This window comes from Athene cunicularia (assembly GCF_003259725.1).
Source record: "Athene cunicularia isolate RWA chromosome 4 unlocalized genomic scaffold, athCun1 chr4_part2, whole genome shotgun sequence".
NCBI lineage: Eukaryota > Metazoa > Chordata > Aves > Strigiformes > Strigidae > Athene > Athene cunicularia.
The window spans coordinates 8,920,849-8,940,971 of NW_020799099.1; the positions used below are offsets into that span (position 1 = coordinate 8,920,849).

The 20,123-nt window shown below is 41.4% G+C and overlaps 1 protein-coding gene across 11 annotated transcripts in view; it reads left to right on the forward strand.

Annotated features, from left to right (window-relative positions):
• The window catches only part of SLC4A4 (solute carrier family 4 member 4), a 230,632-nt gene that overhangs the window by 123,220 nt on the left and 87,289 nt on the right, over window positions 1-20,123 (forward strand). For all 11 annotated transcript variants that reach the window (XM_026847425.1, XM_026847427.1, XM_026847426.1 and 8 more), the window contains one exon: window positions 14,934-15,069. In XM_026847425.1, coding sequence (XP_026703226.1) covers window positions 14,934-15,069 — 136 coding nt within the window. The remainder of the gene's footprint in view (window positions 1-14,933; window positions 15,070-20,123) is intronic.

Genomic DNA, 20,123 nt, shown 5'->3' on the forward strand with positions numbered 1-20,123 from the left:
TTGTGGCCATCTAACTGGTTTCGTGGCCGTGCGCTAAGCTGAATCTGCAAAACAGACTGGTCCGAGCAGAGACGGCTGATCCCAGTGGGGAAGGGGGAATGAGTGTCTGAAGAACTGGGAGCAAAAAAGTGTTAAAGCTCAGGAAGGGTGACATTTTTTATTGCTATCCTTAAACCCACCCAGAGTGTGTGCATGTTCCTAGGGTCAGAAGGAAAACAGCAGCACCCCTTGCTGAGTTATAATAATTAATCATTTGCAGAAACTTGCCACACACTAAGACTTTCCTAATAATCAAGTATTTCTTTTAAAAAAACAAGTACATTCCTTATTTCTGGGTAATGATATTTGAGCAACAGTAAAACCACAGAGTTTTTAAATTTAATTCCCGTATTTTAACAGTTCAGTGTTTCAACACGTCATGTTTATATACTTCTACTATAATTTCAAAAACCAATTTCAAATGCAGTGTGACCAGTTAAAAAGAGTTAAAGATAGCATTTAATGACACTAAGGAGATCAGCACTTGTAAAACGATTTACATTTGAGGAAATGGTGTTTTGATGGAATATGTTTTGGAAAATACTGTTCATTTGTCCTTTCCATCTCAGGTTGTTTAAAAATTTATTATTAGTATCTGACTGGTTTGTTATCTTTCTTTTTTTCCTTCTTTTCTTTTTTTTTTTTTTAAGTCCTGAATGCTGCTTAAAGCCAACTGTGCTGCTGGGTGCTCATTGCTTTTGCAGATGAGGCCACTTTTTGGTGCTTGAGGAGGGATTTTAAGAAGTACAGGTTGAGTTTGATGCCTTGTTGAGTTGGTCAAGGTTGATTCCCTGAAGCAGGGTTGTTTTGGAGTTGTTTTGCTGTTTTCCGCCAGCTGTCCTGTGGGACAGAACATGGAGTTAGTTGAGTTGTGCTGGGGGAGCCCTTGGTGTTTCCAAAGAGTTAGTTAGCATAGAGGGTCCTGGAAAAAAAAATAAAAATCTTTCCATGGCATTAAGTCTGTAATAACTCCAGTTAAGTTTTGTCTGATAAAGATCAATTCTGAATGAGAGTATCCATGCAAGAAACTTATGTGACTTCTCTAATGCATTTTAAAACCAAGTCTCCAGTCGGTTTGGTTTATTTGCTTCTGGTGTCTCCTTTTAGCTACTTCAGTATGTCTGTGCAGCATCCAGAATAATTAGGGTGTGGATTCCTGAATAAAACCTTTTGGGCTGCTACAGGACAGTAGTACCACAGGGTAGTAGTAGCTCTATCTTCCTAAAAGCCAAAGAAGCTGGAGTTGGGTACTTGGTGAGAAGAAGCCACGGAAACACTTTTCATGGTAAAGACAGGACATAAATTTTTCCATTTGGATGTGACTTTTTAGAAATACTTCTAATATATGAAGTTGGCTTTTTGTTACTTCAGTTTCGGATACCAACTTCCAGACCATGATGCCAAGCAGATCATTAAAACCAGCATAGGGTTTCCAGTCTCTCTTCATTACTAAAAGTTGTTCTGAAAACTTGGCAAAGCACTCACGGTTGGGCAGCAGTGATAACTGAATATCAGCTAGATTTGGAGTTCTCCAACAGAATAAAATAAATTAGGTTGGAAGGCATGTATGCAGGTCATCTGGTCCAAACCTCTGCTCAAAGTATGGGCCAGCTTGGTAATTAAGTTATTAATGTTGGTTTCTAAGTTACGATATCGTGTCCAAATCATACTTTTGTTAGAAGTGAAGGTGAAATAGAGCCACAAGGAGGTATAGTGATTTTTTTTTTTTTCCCTCTTGAACCATTCTGATATCTTTGGATGCATCTGGGCTGACAGTACTCAGAACAAAGATTACTTAAATGTCCTGGGTGCTCCATTTTAGCACAGGTGGTACAAAATTATTCTTGCCACAGTATGGTATGGAGATGTGGCCTGGGTGTGCTCTAATCAAAAAACTGGGAAGTGTGGGTGCTTGATTTTGGTGATCTTGGGATGGCCTAAGGAGACATCTTTCTGGATCCTCTTTGCACTCCTTGTCCACCCATTTTGTCTGGAGTGTGTTTAAAAATGTTGATCTTGCCTGTTATGTTCTTCCTGACGAGAAAAGGGAGTTGCATCTACTCTCTCCTCCTACAGTTTCATCTTTACATCGTGCACATTGCTGTAAGCAGTGAAGTCAGTAAATGAGTCCTGTTGTATCCTCCTTCTCATAGGTAGAAGGAACGACGTGATCCTGTGAAATACACCACTCACTCATGGCTTGCCTAATTTGGGGCTAACATGGGGTTGACCGTTAGGAAGGTCAATGCTTATGCAAAAATCAACCCAGTGCATTTTGTTAATTACAAGTGGCCATTTTGTTCAGTCCAAGCCATCCTCAAACTGACCTCCTACTTGTTTTTACCTTCCAACTGTCTAATAATTAACAAGCTACTTAATGCACAACAAAAGACCAATTAACCCTAAAGCATTTAGTGAACTACATGTAAATTAGTTGTAAAATATTGCTGTAAACATTAAATGTTAGGCAATTACATAAACCAATAATTGCTAAAGTTAAAAGAAAGAAAGAAAAAAAATCTGCTTAAGTAGTGCTTTGGTTCCGAGAACTCTGCTAATGGTTTTGTTTTTAAGTACAGCAACCCCAGTCTCTGTAAGTCCAAACAGGCTGTGGCAGCTTAGATTCACTGTGTTTTTAGTAGTGGAAGAAAAATAAAGGCATGCTAACCTTGTGTACTTTTTGAAACCACAATGTGGTTGAAAGGTGGTAGAAAACCTCCAAAGGGCAGTACCTGGAGTCTAGAAAGAAGTGGAAATCAGATAAAATAATTTGTTTTGTTGTGCCTGCGGTAGGTGGTATCCCATTTGGTGTGTTAAATTAGTTGGGTACCAATTCATGGCGATTTGCATGGATTGATTATTGTTTCCTTCAATTTCAGGCTGTGTGCAATATTCCAGACCTTGCTAAAACCTCGGGGCTGGACAGGGTCTTATGAGGTGTGAGAGCGACGGGTCTTGGCCACTTACTGTTGTTGAGTTCATCTCTATTTTTTGTTCCTCTTTCTGCAGACATCTTCATGTCTGAGCCGCCTCACATGTTAGCCTTTGAAAAAGATTAAGTGTCTTTCCACCCACCTCTGTGGTGAAGTTTCACACAAAGAAGCTGGTTTGCTTTTCTGCAAAATCTTTAATCCTCTTAATTGGCTGTCTTGTTCTTAGGTGGTCCAGTTCACCTGCTGGTTCTCAAGTTCCTGCTGCTAATGTTCTCTAAATAATTCATTTTTCTTGTACACCTTGTGTACTTATTCTCTGTTTTTTTGGTTAAATCTTCCTTATGCTTCACGTTTGCTAGTTTTGCTTTGACCTAGACTTGTGTTGGACTGATATGTTTCTAAATGGTACAGTGAGGTGGGGTTTTGCCTCTTTATTCTGTATACTTGTGCTTCTTTACTGCTTTTGGAGACTCTGTTATTTTGGTAAAAGTGTTTCTCTGTGTGACTCACTTTGTATTCCGTAAGTAGTGTCCTGATATGTCTCTAGATGTGAAATTTCTCATTTTTCAGTGAAAAAATAGTTAGTTTGGTTTGACATAGCTTTCTTCCTTCTTCAGTTTTAGTTATATCCTTTTTGTGAGTATATTGATCTTAATTACAGTACAGTCACTTACTAAAAGCTGACCTATGCTTAGTTTTACCATATAAATATGTTGGATCATGGTCTATTATTTTTATTTCACACAATTTTACTAGGATAGGTCCTGGTTGTATTCCTTTCCCAAAAGCGTAAATATTTTACACTTATATTTGATTGATTGAATTACGGAAATGTGTTTAAAGCACTAAAACTACCTTCCAGTATAGGTGAGTCCTTAGCAAATCCGCTGAAGCTATTGCCCTGCCAGAGTCAATTTTCCTTCTTGTACTTTTGGAGTCTGATGAGAATATCTCTTTCCTCTGCTGTGCAGTAGATGCCAAGGTCAACCATGAAATTTGGCCCTTGCAACCAGGGAGGGGTATACGTTACTAGCCTGACATTGCTTCTCATGAACTTTTCATTGGCCTTCGCTTGATTTTTTTTAATTTTTTTTTTTTTACAAACTTCTTTTATCTCATTTTCCTTCTTCCAATGTTTGTTTTTGCTGTTGGCATTTGCTGAAATGCCTGCTGTATAATACCCTGACAGTTTACATCCCTTCCTCTCATTGATGAGAGATTTGGGAGTTTATATAAAATGGTTCAAAATACAGACTTACGTTCGCCTCTTGTCAGCAGTTAATCCAGCTGTGCAACCTTCCAAGTTCACTGTGCGAGGGATACCCAACAACTGAGTTTGTCTTATATGCAGGGATGAGTATGCAGGTCTTGGTTTGTGTGGGTTCTGCTTCAGGGTAGTGGGGCACATCTGAAGGCTCAGACCTTTGTGCAGAGCTTTATAAAGCAACAAACCTGTTTTTCTCCAGCACAATCATGTTCTGTGGAGGTTTAGTGCTTGTGTAGGAGGTGGGGGGTGAGTCTGTGAAGTTGAGTAAAAAGGAACCAGAAGCTTGAACTCTGCTTTCTGTTGCAAGGGGAAACCGGTGAAGAGCAAGAGCTGCAGAAATGTCACCAGGCTTTTGAGAACAAGTTGAATCAGGAGTTTTTCTGGGAAGCCAGTTGGAAGGAGTGTGCTGCTGGCAGCCTGGAGCCACTCAGAGCCTGAAGTTAATGGTGGTTAATTTTTAAAGGCAGGAACGAAACTGGTTATTGTGTCTGTATCTCAATAGGGTCTTTCTGCTACTGAAATACCATTGCGAGAGCCCTTTTCTGAGTTGTTTTGACTCTGAGAGTAAAAGAAAATGCCCTCAGAGAAGTGATTTATCCACCAGAAGCTTTGCTTTGCTACACTGCTAATGGATGGTGACAGTTTCATCAGGATGATCATGACATGTCCAGGGATTCCAAGTGAGGGAAGTGCTGAGGACAGGCTTTTGTCACCCAAAATGGGGGTCTGAAGAGGTGGATCTACTTGGTTGAACTTGCTCTGCTGCAGCAGGGAAGTATGAGAAAACCAACATCCAAGCATGAAACTAACTAGTTTTGTAGCCTCTCTGTCAGGCCAAATTCTGCTGCTCTCCCAGTCAATGAAAGAATTGTCTGAATTCTCACCCTGGCTTTGCAGCTTTTTAGATAAGTGGCTGCTGATCTTTAAGAACCAAAAGAGTGGTTTGTCACTGAGTGAAGCTTTTCAGAAGGTGATAGAAAAAAGAAAAGCTGAGCTTTTTCAAAACATCTAAAAGGACGTTGGCACCTGACTCTTCGTGATATTCAAGGTGGGGTGGCCTGCTAATCTCCAAATGGATTTAGGCTGCCAAATTCACACATTAATGCCTAAAATGTGGAGATGTGCATTTGTCAGACCAGCCAATGCATATGCATCATCTCCATCATGTGGAGAAAGGGAATGCCTTCTACATCCAACACCAGCTCTGGTGAGGACCAGTTCTAGTTATATCGGTAACAGACGCCTTTTCATCTTTTTTTGTATCTTCATTTTCCCTCTGTCAACCACTGCGGTGCCCCTTTGCTGTACTTTATTCAACCCAAGAAGGTCATGTTATGGATTCTGAGGAAGTGTTTGTCAGCCTTGAAAATGAAATTCACCTTGATAGAGGTTTTTCATGTTATTTATTCTGACAGGTTTGTGGGACATGGCTTCGATCCCTGACCCCTGGCACTTCATCCTGCCACTTACACCTCAAGCCAAACAAAACTGCTCAGATGGGACCCAGCCATTGATACTTGTTTCATAAATAGTGGTCATGCATGCAGAGCAATGGAAAAAACAGCCCTAATTTATTTAACTCTCTCCCAGCTGTAATTTGTACTTTTGAGCCTCGTGGCTGATGAGAGGCTGTGGCACCTGTGTGGTGTTGGAATCTGGGCAGGTGATCATGAAGAAATAACAACTTGTAGAACCCTCTCAGTGCATGTATTTTGCTCTCTTATACCAGTTGGTCTTCTGTGACGATTGTAAGGAATAATAACATGCTTTTTCTGTCCATGTCTGAAGTGGACGAGGTACTTGGCAACATTTAAAACGGAGGGGGCAGAATGAAAAGAGTTGAAAGCAAAAAGTATTGGATGCCAGAGACATTCAGTACTCCTTGAAATACTGCCTGGCAACAAGAGATGGGCTCCATTGCAGCCAGAGACACTGGTTGAAAAGCACATGGGACAAAGGGCTCGGCACGCACTGAAGCTGCAGGAATAAAAAAAGAAAATCCTTGCACGCTTGTGCTTGGCTTCCTTCCTCTGCGGGTTGGTCGTCTTCTGTCAAACCCTCGCTGAAGAAAGCTTCTAGAAGTGCTGAAGTGGTCAGAGCTGATGTGGAGATTGATTGAACGGGACAAATAGACAATGATGAAACCCTGCTTGTGAGAAGAGCTTAATAGGCAGAAAATTGGCTATTGCTGCCAGAGGGCTGGTTTTAAAGTGCAGAGAAGGAAGTTTCTTCTTGTCGCTATGTGGAAGCTTAAACTCAGAAGAAGAGCCCAGAGTTGTTATAGCTGTGTCCTTAAAAATGTCACTATACTCTCACCGCTACCTAAAAAAGGGGGCACAGGTAAATAATCAGTGGTAAACTGAGTTAATAGTTTGGTAGGAGGACTTGTAGCTGATGCAAGGAAACATCTGCAGGGACTGCATCACATCAAAACAGCTTTAAATTTATCTTTGAGGGAGCTGCATTACAGGGTTAGAAAAGAAAATTGTATCTTCTTTTGCTCACCAGAGGAGTAGGAATTTTCTCTTGTGCGAGCTTATGTTGAGCAGTTGCACCCACATTGTGCTGTTGATGCCAGTGGAAGTACAGGGGGGAGTTGTGCATGATTACTAATGTGGTTAAGATATTTAAGATACTAGAATAGGACCCCAGCACATGTCTCTGGAAAAGACTCTGGAAGCCATACTGGAAAACAGAGAAAAGCCAAAGAAAAATAAAAATGCTGAGAATTAGGGAGCAATTTTTGAACTTTGTTATGTATGGCAGCCACTGTGCTGCTAAATGGTTTAACTGGAGACTTGACTGTTATTCAAGTCCAAGGGAGTTTTGCCAGACAACATCCCGTATCTGTGTGACAGTGGGAAATGTTACAAAGCTCAGAAAAAAGCCAGACTTTCTCTAGGTGCTGCTTTTTCTTTATTAAAGTTTTTTTGGCAGCTGCTCAGTAATAGCTCCTTAAAAATGTGCTGCTATAGCAGTTTCACACCACTTGAAGTAAGATGGCTGACCTCCAGGACTATTCAAAAAATACTGCTGTTATCCATATTTTGTAATGAATTGCTTGTTATGTAGTTTGTCACGCCAGAGCTTAGAGACAGTATGGTTTGTTACATGGCACAGACTGTGGTACAGAAGCATGGGCTAGTTGTTTAGTAAAAATAAGTCTCAGAGGCATCACTGCCTTTGATGTAATTAAAAATGGCACTCGGTGAATCTAGAAAATTTTTAAAAGGTGATAAAGAGAAATTTCCTGGTTTTTTAGCAGTTTGGAAGGTCATCAGTGCCAATTAGCATCTAGATACGGCGTACCCACAGAGAACTGTGTGGTCCACATACACCCAGTTCTACACTCTTGAAATCAGTGGAGCCTTGCATTGATTTGAGCAGAGACTTGCATTGTTAATATATTAAATATTCAGTCTGGTTCAACTTGCTAACCATGTGTCTGTGGGAGCTTATCAATAATGCATTTCATTTGGAATATGTAGCTGCCTCTGCTCCTGACCTGTTATATAGATATTCTTGTTATTGTCTGCAGCTGAAAAAAACCCAGTTTTTGAAGACAGTTATTGACAGTCTTCTCTTGAGTGGATAACTGTTTGGAAAAGTTTATAATTAGTCTTGAGGTATAGCATGCAATGGTGTCTCTATCACAGCTGTGCTTGGAATTAGCAGTCTTTCTTCTGTTGTAGGCAGTGCCTTTTATGTTAAGGCTGACCAAGTTGATGCTGGTTTTGTCTAAAAGGTTGCCAGACTGATTGTCCACATTGCACGCCTTTCCACACGAGCTACTACAGATGAGTTAAGACATTTTTGAGAGAAGGATCTTTTTTCTGTCCCTGTATCTCCAAGGAATGTCTCAATAAAAAAATCTATAGACAAAAGTCTGGTACATGATCTCAACAGCACTGAAGACAAAGGGAGCTGAGAATGCTCAGCAAATAGTTATGTAAAAGCTGCCATTCTTGTGGCACTTGAGAGAATATGTTATTAGTAAGCACTTGTCTAATACTGAAGATTTTTTGCAGATCAAAGACTTAATATATGCCACATGCTGCAGAGGAGCTTACAGCAGAACGTGTACAATAGTCCAGCAAAAAATGGATTATTCAAGAGGCTGTCAATGCTGTTCATTATGTGCTGGATGGGGTTATGATTGAGGAATGGACGATATTTACTTCAAGATGGATCGAGCAGCTTGAATTGGATTCTCCACTTCTGCACCCTATAGTTGTGAAAGAAATGGCGCCGGATGGGTTCTGGGTGGTTTGGTGAGTGTTCTCTGCAGGCTGCCAAGTTCAGCCTGTCGGTAAGGCTAATCTGCCTTACAACCAGCTGGCACCGAGCGCAGGGTCAGAAAGTAATCGTTTTTCTCTGTAAGAAAAGAAACAAAATAAGGGAAAAAAAATTCTCACATTTGCTTAGAGTGATTAGCTGTGGAGTTGATCAAGATGCTGTTGTGCAAGACCCTGGGAAAGGGCCGATGTGCAGTCATGAGCAATGTTTTCAGGTGCGAGTGTTTCTGTGAAGCAGATGTCACGTGTAAATATTGGTGCAGTTGACTTCTTAGATGGCATTCAAGGATGCTCTCACTTGATAGAGCACTTGGGGAATCGTCAGGAAATCAATTCTCTCCTGGGTTGTTCTGCAGAAATTGGTATTACCTAATTGGACTGTTATCTCTTCCATAATGGCAATAACCTGTAAAAGAATAGCAAGAATAGCATGGAGAGTCTATGCACTGTGCTTCCATGGGAGCAGTGCTCCACAGATGCTGAACGGTATTGCTAGTGAACTGAGAGTGTCTTTTGCCTTGGTCACGTGCCGTACACAAACCAGTGACAGTGTCCAAGATGATGATTCCTAGTGACTCCTGATTTTAAGTGTGACTGTAAGCTGGTAAAATGGTGAGCCATGAAAGCCATTTAGATGATGCTCTTAAGTCTCCTCTCACATTCTCACTGTCGAATCTTAACACCAATCTGGACTCAGAAGCTTTCCTCTGTAATTTTTGACAAATTGAGTAACTGAACTAGCTCTTTCCTATATTAATTAAGCCAGGTAGATGCAGAACAAGAATCAAAGTGTGAAATTAAGAGAGTGTGAATTCTGATCTTATCAGTGATGTGTAATCAGCACTGGTCCAGGTTACTGCTGCTTCTGATGACATCCCTGTTATGAAAGGGGAGCAAGGGGAGATAGTAAGTGTCCATAGTCTGTCCCGTGGCTGGAAGTTGTACAAAGGGAGAATCAAAATTGAAGTGAGTTGCTTTTTTTTTTTTTTTTCCTAGTCTCCTGTCCCTAGGAGTGGTTTTGCACTGTTTAGTCTCCAGAGCTCTGTGCTTGTGTTTCACTGTTTGTGATCTGCAAGGCATGAAGCCTAGGCAGAGAAAGGTTTGTTACTCTCAGGGATTAGAGTAGTAAAACTGCCTAGTGTGCTGCTCTCATTGATAATGCTGACTGGACTGTGGGGTTTTGTCATCGGTTATCCTTAGTAGAAACCTACTCTGGGGCTTGTCTATGCAAGAACAGTCAGGAAAATGAATGGCAGTTGATCAAAGGTATAAATCATACGGGAAATGATTAAACTGCATAAGATCTTGTATCGACATTAGCACACAATTAAAATTGTTTTGGTTAACGGATTAATTTTGGAAGTGAAGTCAACTAAACTAGAAAGAAAACTAAATCTGATAAAAGTGTCTGCACAGCTGTTTAACTTAACTGGCTTGCTCTGACTTCAGGTGGATTTGAACTGAGTTTTGGCTAAGTGAGAGCAAGTCCCAGAATTAATGGGAGTATAATCATGTCCTATTTTAATAAGCGTATTTGGAAAGCATGTTTGACAAATAGCCTTCCTTGATAATGTTACCACAGGCTTTGAGGAAGGATTTACACTAGGTCTCTTGGGGATTTTTGTAGCTGCTGATGTACTTCAAAGTAATGGAGAACTTCATGTTAGATGGTCTCTTTGGTCTTCAATGGAGGAAACAGTTGACTGAGGTGCAGGTCCCAAGGTATTTAAATGAAAAAACAGGAGGAAAACCATGTTGGCTGTTTTGCTTGTACATCAACACAAATGAGTGTGCCATGTCCCAAGGCAGCATCGTACACCTAGACATGCGGGCTGTAACCATCTTCCACCCACCACAACCCAGGTGCTTGTAACTTGGCCATGAAGCAGGAGGTGACTTTAGGATACATGTCAATACCACAAAGGCCCCCAGCATTCCACATGTGGCAGGGAGTACCACAGGCACCTCACCTGCCATCCCATCCCATCCCATCCCATCCCATCCCATCCCATCCCATTCTGCCAGGCAGCGAGGGAGGGCTCTCTACTGGAGTTGTTGGTTGCTGGAATGGGGCTGGCATCAGGATGCAATGTACTGCTGCAGCTGATCTGAGGTTGTCATGCTAGAATGTGTCTCTCTCTATTTCTGAGCTTCTTCGCTGTTGATGGAGATGGATTTTGCCTTTGGGAACCCGAGGGTATAAATTGTACTCATAATTGGCCTGAATTGAACTAGGAGAAACTGCTGATGTGTTAGTTCTTTTCTGCAAGTGATGTATTTTCTAAGCAGCCTCATGGACCACTTGTGACTGAACAGAAAAGGGAAAAAAGTGGACATAAGAGGTGTCACTTATGGATGGCAATACCTCTGTTTAAGTGTTACTTTGGAGTATTTTACCATCTGCAATTAATAGCATAATTGTTCTGTTCAGAGGAAAAATATAATCCTAGCCATCTAAATCCATGGATTAGCATTTTATCTGCTACATATTTCTGTTGATCATCAGGTTGTTTCTTCAATGAGACAGCAAGGAAAATAATATTAAAAAAAGACTTAGCAGCAGTGGCAGCTGATCCTGTCGTAGTGGTGCTGGTTCTAGCAGCTCCTAAACTAGACAGATTAGGTATAAGCGAAGGTGATGGTCAAGGCTGGGGCAGACTGGCAGGGTTAGTGCTCAAAGGTCAGGCGGGAGGAGGTCTGCAGAGTTCACCCCTCAGGTTAATTGCTCTCCAGTTTTTAAGGCTGATACTCCGTTGTCTGCCCCGTGCTGAGCACATGGTGTTTGCTCCGGAGATTAAGATGAAAATATGTTCTCCTTGCTAAAGAGAGCACATAAACAACCCATAAACGGCCCATTAATCTACGAAATTGCAATAAAGAACATGTGGTAAAACAAGCTATAGGAGACCTGTGACCCAGCAAATTCCTTAATTGGATTTTGAACCTTATCATCTGTGCTAAATGCAGCTAATGGGAAATAAGCAATAACCAAAGAAGAAAAGAAAGAAGGGGTGACATGTGATGCGTGTCCAGGTTTGGTGGGAGCATTTCTGTAGCTCCTCTCATGATCCAGATCAGTGGGCAAAATGGTGTGGGTGGTTGTGGAATTATTGTGTTATGGGATCAAGTATCAGGGTAACACTTCCATGTAATAAATGACTGAAAAGAGATAATTTTCCCATCAGCTGCAACCGATGCCTTCAGCACCTCTAGAAGCTCTGCAGTTGCTTTTCTTACAGGCTGTTCCATGCACCAACCGCTTGCTGTGCTGCATGTTGCTTTTGAAGTGGTAGGATGTAAATTTATTTTATTGCTTTTCTAACTGTGATATTTAAATTCTGTTCAGAATATAAAAGTATACTGAGAGTCATTAGTGCAGATCAAGGGGAAAGGGGATAGAACAGGCATGTTACGGGTACCCTGACAGCAGGTCTTGCTCTTCATCTGGAGGATGACAGCAGAATTCAGACACCATCAACTATGAGCTGTAGTCATCCAACTTAAATTCCCCAGGCCCTTTCCACTGCTGTGGGACCACCGAATGGCTGGAGAGCAGCAGCCACTTGATGTTGATGTTCTTCAGCTAAATTCAAACCAGTTGAGGGAAGATGAGAAGGCAGATCATGGAAGTCTGCAGGCTCATGCAGTAAACTGTTTTGTATTCTTTTGGCCAGGCATCATCTTTGAATTCTTTGTATTTAACAGTCTTAGCTGAATCTTTGGTTTCTATTTGAATAGGTATTTTTCCCTATGTATGCCTAGTGAGAGATCTCTGCCTTGAAGCATGGGTGAGAAATTGTACCCTTCCTCCTGATGCTTGGATGCATTGCTTTCAGCACAAGCTCCTGGCACCAGTGGCTGTCTAAAGATGTGCTCAAGTGTTACGCCTAGTTGCGTTTTTAGAATAGGTTAATCTTAATTATTTATACTAATGTTTGTTTTAAATGTGTTTTAGATGCAGATTTTTAGTCCAAATTGCTTTTATAATTGCAAGGACAATTTTCATGCATAAGGTTACGTGCTTGCAGAAATGTTTCGGAACTGTTCTGCAAAGTGCAATTGGTACATCCAAGTCAAATAATCAAATACTCATTATTCACCTCACACATTCTGAGAAATATATTTGAGAAGAAGGTTAAGTTCTGTAGGAAATAGCAGTTATAAAAGAGTGTTCATTACTAAGAGGGTTAATGTGTATTTTTCTGTAACTAAATGTCTATAAATTCAGCAGTATTTTTCTCTCCTGTTGGGAGTGTATCGAAGGAAAGCTTTTGTTCTTGTGGCAAGTGATGGATTTTCTCAAAGGACGGACGAAAGTCTTTGTGTAGCCAGTCTGGGAATTTTACTGAATGATGGTCCACATGTGGCTTGCATGATGTAGTGGCAGAGGCACAGACCAGTTGGTCTGTGTTGGAAGGCTTGTAGCACGTGTTCAGAGATAGTTGTGGTTAACTGTCATGATGAAGTCGTACCATTGAAATGACGAGCTTGGGAAAGGAGTTATGCTAGGCAGTTAATTATTTGTGTTGGAGATTGGTGTGGGCTGTGCTACACAGACAGGATGGCAGTGTTGGAAAACACAGATTGATACATGTAGCCAGCAGGTCAAGAGGCTGGACTGTTAGGCTAGCTACTAAGGGACGGTCAGGGATTTTACAGATTTTCGTAATGGAATTGTGTTTCTGTGATGAAAGGCAATGCTGCTGAGGACTGATAGGAGAACGGAGAAGTGTGTAAATGTCCTTGCTCCTGATTAAGTGAGAGAAGGAAATCACTTTCCAGCCCATTTAGCAGGACATGCAGTGCCCTGAAGACCTTTTCAGAGGTTGCCTTCTGTGGTGCTGGGTTGGGTTGTTAAAGAAGGGACACGTTGCTCCACTGTTAAACATTTAAAGCCAAAAGACTGATAGGTACCAGGTGCCTGACAATCTATACTCCTGATACCATCCTGGCCCGAGTGCTGCAGGAGTTTCCCGATATGTGGCTCAGTGTGGTGTTATTCTCTCCTACCTGAGATGCACTGCCAGTGTGAGGCAGTGTACTTGGATGCCCAGGGAATTGCAAGGGCATTTATGACTGCAAGTATACTTTCAGTAGAAAAGAAAGCTGATTTGTATTATGAAAGCATCATCATCTTAACTGATGAAGAAATTAATTTGCATCAGCCTTTGCTGACTAATTTAAGAAGAAAGCTATGAAAGTTTCTTTAAAAGAAAAAAGGGGAAGAGGGCATGTTTCTTACTGGTTCCTTTTTTTCACATTACAAATTGAGACTTTGTTTATCCTGGAAAAATCAATGGTGATTGGACACTTGGTGTAATTAATTATTTTGCAACAGACAGGCAGCTGATCTTTTGAAAAGAAAGAAGTTTTTAGCAGAACTGTTCAAAGTTCATAGTCTGCTGTTTAACTCTAATGCTAATAAACATTCAGCAGAAAGGATGTCTGTCTTAAAATTTCACATGATAGTAACTTCATTTTAAGGTGATATGATCAGAAAAAACATGCAGACCCCAAGAAGCCCTCCAGCAAGGTGGCTCTTGTGGCATGACCTCCAGTTGCCTTTGGGAGATACCCTTAGGTCTTGGGATGTGGATAGTGACGTTCTTGGTTTTTAATATTGAATCGTGTGTGTTGCAGGAAGGGATTGCTGCTAATTTTTCTTGAGCTAATAATGCAAATTAACTTTGCTTGTGCTATCAAGAGAGCATGTGTTGAACATTTCTTTTGCCTAAATGGGCAGTCTTTTCCCAATGGGAACAGTTGGGTTTTTTTTCAGTGCATTGGTGCTTGACTAAATGTGTTGGGTTGCATTCTTCATGTATAGATGAGACAACCTTTCTGTTAAATATTCCTATGTTTTCCAGCAGTAGGTCTGGGGAGGTTACAGCCTGCCTGGCAGCCCAATGGGAGCCTGAGCCTTTTTGGCAGGGAGGGGAAAGCCAGCTATGGGATGCTGTCACAGCAAGCCCCAAAATAGTTTGGCTGAAACTGGTTTTACGTCATATAAAAAAGGGTACGAAGGATCTCAGCTGATCAGAGTACGAAAGGTCCTTCCTTAGGCACGCACCATAGAGCGTATTGGTTTTGAGCTTGATAGCGCTTTTTTTTACAAGGGCTGCAAATTGCTGTAACATAGTTAAGGACTGTAGGAAGAGGCAAGTTTTCCTGAACTTTACTCCCAGCTTGAACTTTTAAGAAGTGAGAGGCAAGGAAGGGGAGAGAGGGAGATAGACAGTACCCTCACTCACTCCCCTCCGTCTGCAGCGACTAGGATGTCAAATGGAAAAGACAGCCTGGAGAAGCAGCTGAATGGTTTTGGGGAGAAGGGGAAGGAGAGGAGCCACATGTCCCTGGTCATCTCTCAGGCTGTTAACCGCAGTATTTTCACCTCCGCAGTCTCCCCCGCTGCTGAACGCATCCGCTTCATCCTCGGAGAGGAAGATGATAGCCCCGCGCCCCCGCAGCTCTTCACAGAGCTGGATGAACTTCTGGCCATCGATGGACAAGAGATGGAATGGAAAGAGACTGCAAGGTGAGTTGGTTTTCCTTTATCCCAAAAGAGAAGGGCAGCTGCACAGGACCTCATGGGGAATTCCTTTTTAACATTCAATTAGAGTAGTATCCACGCTACGGGATCACTTGGGGAATCCACAGAAAGGAGCCTGTATAGTTCAATTTTTTTTTTTTTTTGATAAATGAGAGAATTTGAGGATTTGTTTAAATATTCATTAAAACAAAAAAAAAAATAGAGTGTCAGATCTATTTGAATAGTTTGTCTATGGAGAGCCAGCAGACATATGGGCTTACCAGGGCTTTGCAAAGAATGACAGTGTCTTGGCCAGAGTTGTCAGAAATTGGTGCTTGAACAAAGCTTCTGCAGGTGTGTCAAAACTACTTCGGTTCACTTGCCCAAAAGTAGATTTGAGCCTGACCCCACCGCACACCATGAGCTGGGAAATTCTGACTCTGTCCCTTTGCTAGCAAGTTACTGATGAAATTAATTTTAAATAGGCAAAAATATGTAAAGGTTTTTTTCTTTTGAGGAAATTATTCAAAGTTTATGTTAAATTCTGGACTGAGTTTCTTGGTTAGGTTCTCAGCCTGTTACTTTGCTGCTGCTGTTGGTTTGGTCAAAAAACCATGCCAAAATCATGGTAAAAAAAAAAATGCCAAAAGAATGGAATCCTTTTTTTATCTGGTTGACACGTTAAATATAGTTTATTTCTGAACACCACTGAAAGAGCCATTGGATTGCATTTGTGATCTAAAGGCTGCTGTTAAGCCTCTAGCCTTCAAAAGTTTTGATAATTTTATACAGTAAAAATATTTTTATTGGATTTGCCTTGAAAGGTAAACCCCTAATTGCAGTCTGGTTGCTCTGAAGGCCTGAAATGTCCCACTAGAAAGAGGTGTTCGCCCAGCTGGAGAGTAGTCTGGGGCTTTACCTTCCCTATTCCCAATCCCCCTCTCTTAACTTGGGGCTTTTCCTTTTCCTTTATTGTGTCTGGGCTAAGCTCTTTCCCCACCTTCCAGTCTTAAGAGCACCTACTGTGTTCGTAGTTAGCTCTTGTTTGGTTACCTTAATCTTCTTTACCTGCTATTTAATGAACCGCTCCACCACCTACACCTTTACCCCCTTATCTTTCTTTATTTTTACTTCTCAGTCACTTGGAGAACCTCTTTAAAGACTTTTAACCTTTTACTCCTTGACTTCTTATTTGTTGGTCATTCTTTTCTCCCTTTATATTGATAGCTTTTCTTCCCTTTTATCGTTAGTTCAATACTTGCATTTTGTCACCTGTACCACCCACCTCTGCTTTTTACAGCAAATCATGCTTTCCTCTGTCCATGCATAGGTCTTTAGGAAGGAGTTTTAATTAGAATTTGTTAAAGCTTTTTCACAATTCAGACCTTAGTGGAGTATTTCTTATCAAGCAGACTCTTTGGTCTGTCCTTTATAGTACGAATATTAGGAAGCTCTGTTTTCCTTAAGTCCGCAAATGTCAGTTGTCAGAAGAAAGATGCACTGTGTCCTGCATGACAGGTCACAAAGCACTGCTATTTCTTGAGGGATATTTGTCAGAGCCCTCTGCTCTGACGTTCTAAGGACCTTACTGTGGGACATGCCTGCACTCTTCATACTCTCAGGTGGCTCTAGAGAAAAAGGGAGATTTTCTCCTGCTCTGGGAAATGATTTCTGGTTTTATATGTTTTCACACATCTCTGATAGAAGGGGTGGATGGAGGTGTATATGTTATTCTCTCTCTTTAAAGATACACGTATACATTACATGGTTTAAGCACCCTTTTGAGGCACTGTGTAATACCTAAACTTGGTCCAACATCCCAACTTGCATGCTATTTTGTTGATAATGATCTTGCATAGTGTACAGTTGTTCAAGATCTTTTAGTATCTCCCTGAAATGACTTCATCTTGCACAGCAAAACCTTCTGTAAGCTACGGAGCAGCTCCTACTGAAGGACATGCCAGCTAGCTTGGTGCTTCAGCAGGCAGAGGAGCTACCAGATAAGCAGCTCACTCCAGCCCTTTGGTCTAAGACTTGAAAGAGCATGGAAACTGTCAGGAAATAGTTTTTGTATTAAAAAAGTTTAGCAAATGATACTCTCTCTTCCAGAGCTGTTCTAGTCAATAGAATAACTGCTACAAGTCACAAAAAATTTCTAGCAAGAACCTTAAAGCTACCGATTAAAAGACATTTCCAGAAGAGGACCTTTAGTTGCCCATCCTGGTTCTTGATTGATGTGATTTCAAGTGTCTGCATTGCAACCCCAGTATAAATAGGCTATAGCTGTCACCCTGCACATGGTGACATTTCTGACAGTGGGTAAGATCAGCCTGTGACCAGGGCATAAGATGTCATATCCCTTTGCACAGTCCTGTTGCCTATTGGCACATCACAGTGTTGGACTAAAGTTTACAATAAAGGGCCATTTTGGAAAAACATCCTTAGTGTACACCGGGTTTCACAACAAAGCCCTGTAAATGCATTAGAAATAGAGCAGTAAAAGGAAGATTTATTGCTGTTAAAAGGCAACCTGAAGATTTGGGTCACTGGCTGCTCCTTGTTCATTTTGTTGGGGCTCATAATCGATTTACCTGGTGCAGATGGACAAGTTCTTACACTAACGTGAATGTTTGAGTTTCAGTTGGAGTTACTGGATACAGAGCAAACTAGGAAAAGACCTGAAGCAGGTGGAGGCCAGCAGTCTATTTTGAGGCTCAGTACAGCACATTTGGGGACCAAGATGTGTCCACCATAGTGTGGGGATTGTCATTCTACAAGGCAGGGAGATGGTACATCATGAGATTACAGCGAAAAGGAGTGAAAGGGTGGTGGGATGGTGGATAGGTTTTTTTTATTCTTCTGTTATGGTCTTTTTTTATTATATAAGCTCTGTCAGGCAATGCATTTATGTCCTTTGCCCTTTTACGCATTATAATATTAACACACCTTTTAAGCAATCCGTTTTGAAGCTCTAAAATTAAAAAAATAAGATGGCTCTTGCATCTTGGTTAGCCTAGGTACCAGCTGTCTTCACAGTATGCATACACCAACTATACCGCTGGCTCCCAGAGATGCATTTGAAATGCAGGGTGTTATTCTGATGACAACCAAGGGTGCTGATGGCAGATATTTTCTTACAAGTCTCAGCCCTTTGGAGCAAACGATGCTGATCAGTTCCTGAATTCTGAAGTCCCCAGTGCCAGGAGAGCCTTGCTGGAGCCATCAGTGTAGTTTCCAGGGCCCAAGTGGCATAACAAAACATGGGTGTTTTATGTCATACCTTGCTGCATTTCATTGTTTTCTTAAATAATAATGGAGATGATCTTTTGCCCTGAAACAGTACTTGCTGATAGGCTGCAGACAGCATGGCTTTCAGAACGCAGGGAAACTGTTGAAATCTGTACAGCTCTATATTTACATGATAGGAAGCATTAACCCTGTGGCTGTCTCTTTTGCCCTCTCTGCTCTCCTCCACCCTGAAAGTCCAGCACTTTTTCCCTGTGCTTAGCAGCTGCCCATGCAGCTTTCTAATGGTGAGCTGTTCTGTAGAAGCATATTTTTTCTTTTTTTTTAAAGCCCATAAAGAACGAGGCATTGGTTAAACATATGGAGAGCATTGGTTTGTGTAGGAGATGTATACACCAGAGCTTCAGAGTGGACTTGGAAACCAAGTGTGTAAAGCTGTTTTCAGGGTGCTTGGAAGGCTTGTGGCTGTCAGTGAATTCCTAACCATAGCAAAAGGGTTATCCTGGGGACCATGCGAAATAGAGCAGGGGATAGGTCAAACAGGTTTGTAAGTTACTGTTTGTTTTATAAGTTTTGTATGGTGGGTTATAGTGAGAAAAGTAAACGGAAAGCAAATACTGATAGTTATGAAAGGCTGCAAATTACAAAGCATTTCCCTGAAAAGACAAGCGCTTTGTAATTTGCAGCCTTTATGCTGTTGCAGGGTAGACTGCATCTCTCAGTCACACACCATATAGAGCCTTTGAAATTCATGGATTTGCAGCTGCCCAAACCCCTTAGGTGTCCTAGGAAATACCCAGCTTCTGTGAACTAAATAGAACCTTATGAATTTGAGATCAAATTCAGTCTCTTAGCTTAAGTTAAAAAACAGCCTATTTAAAAAAAAGTCTCAAAAAGAGATTATTGCAATTGAAAAGCATAATTGATTAATCCTCAAGTAATACATTTTTCAGGATTAAATATAATTTCACTTGGTGTTACTAATATTCCTTTGAACCAATTTATGAGCTTCCTTACTTTTATGTGTGTGGTTTTTGTCTTAATAATCCCCTTATATTAGTCACTGGAATTTTCATTTTCTACATATATTAAAATAGTATCTCCAGACAGGATTACAAAGAACTTATGCTTTGTGATCAGATGGCTATTAAAACGCCTTCCTTTTCCTGTGCTTCCACCTTATACCAAAGCCATTGCTGGGTGCTGCAGTAAAGGAAAAAGGCCGAGCGGCATTTCTTTTCCTTTTCATGGCATGGGGAAGGGACAAGCCAGGTGGAATCTCCTCCTGAAGAGCTGTTGGCTCTGTCCCAGGCTGCCCACCCCTGCAGACCCCTGCCTGGGGGCAGCCCAGCCAAGGGCAGGGTCAAGCTTGGGGCTGGAGGTGGGCTGAAGCCTGGCCTTGGGGAGAGGAAACCTGTTTGCCTGCTTTTTTAGGGGCATAAAGAGTTATTTTGTGCAGAACAGGATTTAACCTTTGCTCTAATCTTCAACTAGAGATGAACTTTCTGGTTTTTATGAGACCTACTTTGTTAAATCATTAAACAATGGCTGGAGAGCAGAGGGAAAGGAGCCCCTTAATTTATGTCTTTTCATGTGGTGGCTCGCTTGTTCTGCTAAGAACTTATTCACATTTGTTTGGGATGAGCTCCTCTCCTCCACCCTTTGCCTCATGCCAGCCTGTGGGTATGGGGCAGTATTATTTGGTGCTGCTGAGTTTTGGCAGTGATCATAGCTTTCAGATTTTATTGTCTGGATTTGAATACTCAAATACAAGTCACCTTATTTCCAGAAATGCTGATTTTTCTCCCCCCCCC